We start from the raw sequence: 1,212 nt of genomic DNA, 5'->3' as shown, positions 1-1,212 counted from the left end.
TCTCAACGTCAAGGTCTATGCGCTTTACAATCTATGTTGTTACTCCAGCAGACCTTATAGCATTCTAAACCAATCTCAACTTCCTGCGAAGCATACAGTGCAAGCTGCCATTTTTTAAATAGGCATTAAATCACTAATACACTGACAAGGTCTTTCGCTGTCTATGGCCAGGTACCCATTCCCACCTAGGTGAAGTGAGGAAAATTCGTGTAAAGTTCCTTTCCCAAGGACACGGCGTCAAGCCTCAGACTCGAACTCCAGAACCCGTAACCCCACTATAACGAGTCCAGTAGCCTAACTACTAGACTACCGACGCCATTTTCTCATTTGTGTCACAACACGGTGGAATCAGGCGCTCATCAATTTTTGGGGAAGTGGAGAAATTGGCATCATCTTCAAGTTTGTTATTTTGTCTTCCTTTCAATGAAACAATTACCCACCTATCTTCAATACAAGTCAAGATGTTTGCCATTGAAGTAGGTGGAGGTCGCCTGGTTTCAGGGGTAAAAGTAGTGGGGAAAAGGCGTCAAAAGTTTGGTGACTTGAAAAGCTGGAGCTTTTGGAAACTGTTAACTTTTACTTTTTTATGCCTTTAATCAATGTTTTTCAGTAAACTTAAAGCAGCAATGTTTTTTTATTGGGCATAAAAGGTGTTAAGTCAAAAAAATAAAATTCGATAAAAATTTCCAAACAGGATAAAAATATTGTTTTTCTTCGATTTTAATATTTTGACGAGCGCCTGATTTCACCACGATGTCTCTCATTTTTCTTTGGAGAGAGAAGGACCGTGACGCACCTGATGATGTGGTCGACGAGTCTGGTCTGCAGCAGGAGGTCTTTGCCCGGCAGCAGGTTGTCACAGATCAGGTTCTGATTAGTCCTCACGGCCACGTCATTGCCCACGCACAGCGACCTCAGTACGTCCAGCACCTAAAAAAAGATTTAATGAAATGTTTACACTAGTATCTCTAAGAAAAAGTTAAGCTAAAGTGTTAACTACAGGATCCCTAAGAAATGGTTCAGCTATAGCGTTTACTGCATGATCTCTCATAAAGGGTGAATCTACACGTAGAGAAAGTACTGACCTTGGGGTCTCGGCCGTGTTTGTCGACCAGGGAGATGATGGTGATGATGTGTTTCTCCTTGATCATGTTGAGCGCCTCGGGGCTGTCGATGAGCACACAGTGGAGCACGTCCAGAACACCTGGGGGG

The 1,212-nt window shown here is 43.1% G+C and overlaps 1 protein-coding gene across 1 annotated transcript in view; it reads right to left on the bottom strand.

Moving 5' to 3' along the window:
• LOC101858456 (ryanodine receptor) overlaps positions 1-1,212 on the bottom strand; it is a gene marked incomplete at its 5' end in the record, with an annotated part of 102,762 nt that overhangs the window by 63,530 nt on the left and 38,020 nt on the right. Inside the window, 2 exon segments of the mRNA XM_035973436.1 lie at positions 787-930; positions 1,086-1,204. Coding sequence (XP_035829329.1) covers positions 787-930; positions 1,086-1,204 — 263 coding nt within the window.

This window comes from Aplysia californica, unplaced genomic scaffold (assembly GCF_000002075.1).
Source record: "Aplysia californica isolate F4 #8 unplaced genomic scaffold, AplCal3.0 scaffold01228, whole genome shotgun sequence".
NCBI lineage: Eukaryota > Metazoa > Mollusca > Gastropoda > Aplysiida > Aplysiidae > Aplysia > Aplysia californica.
Note: the sequence above shows the minus strand (reverse complement) of the source record. Positions and strands in the feature narration are given on the sequence as shown.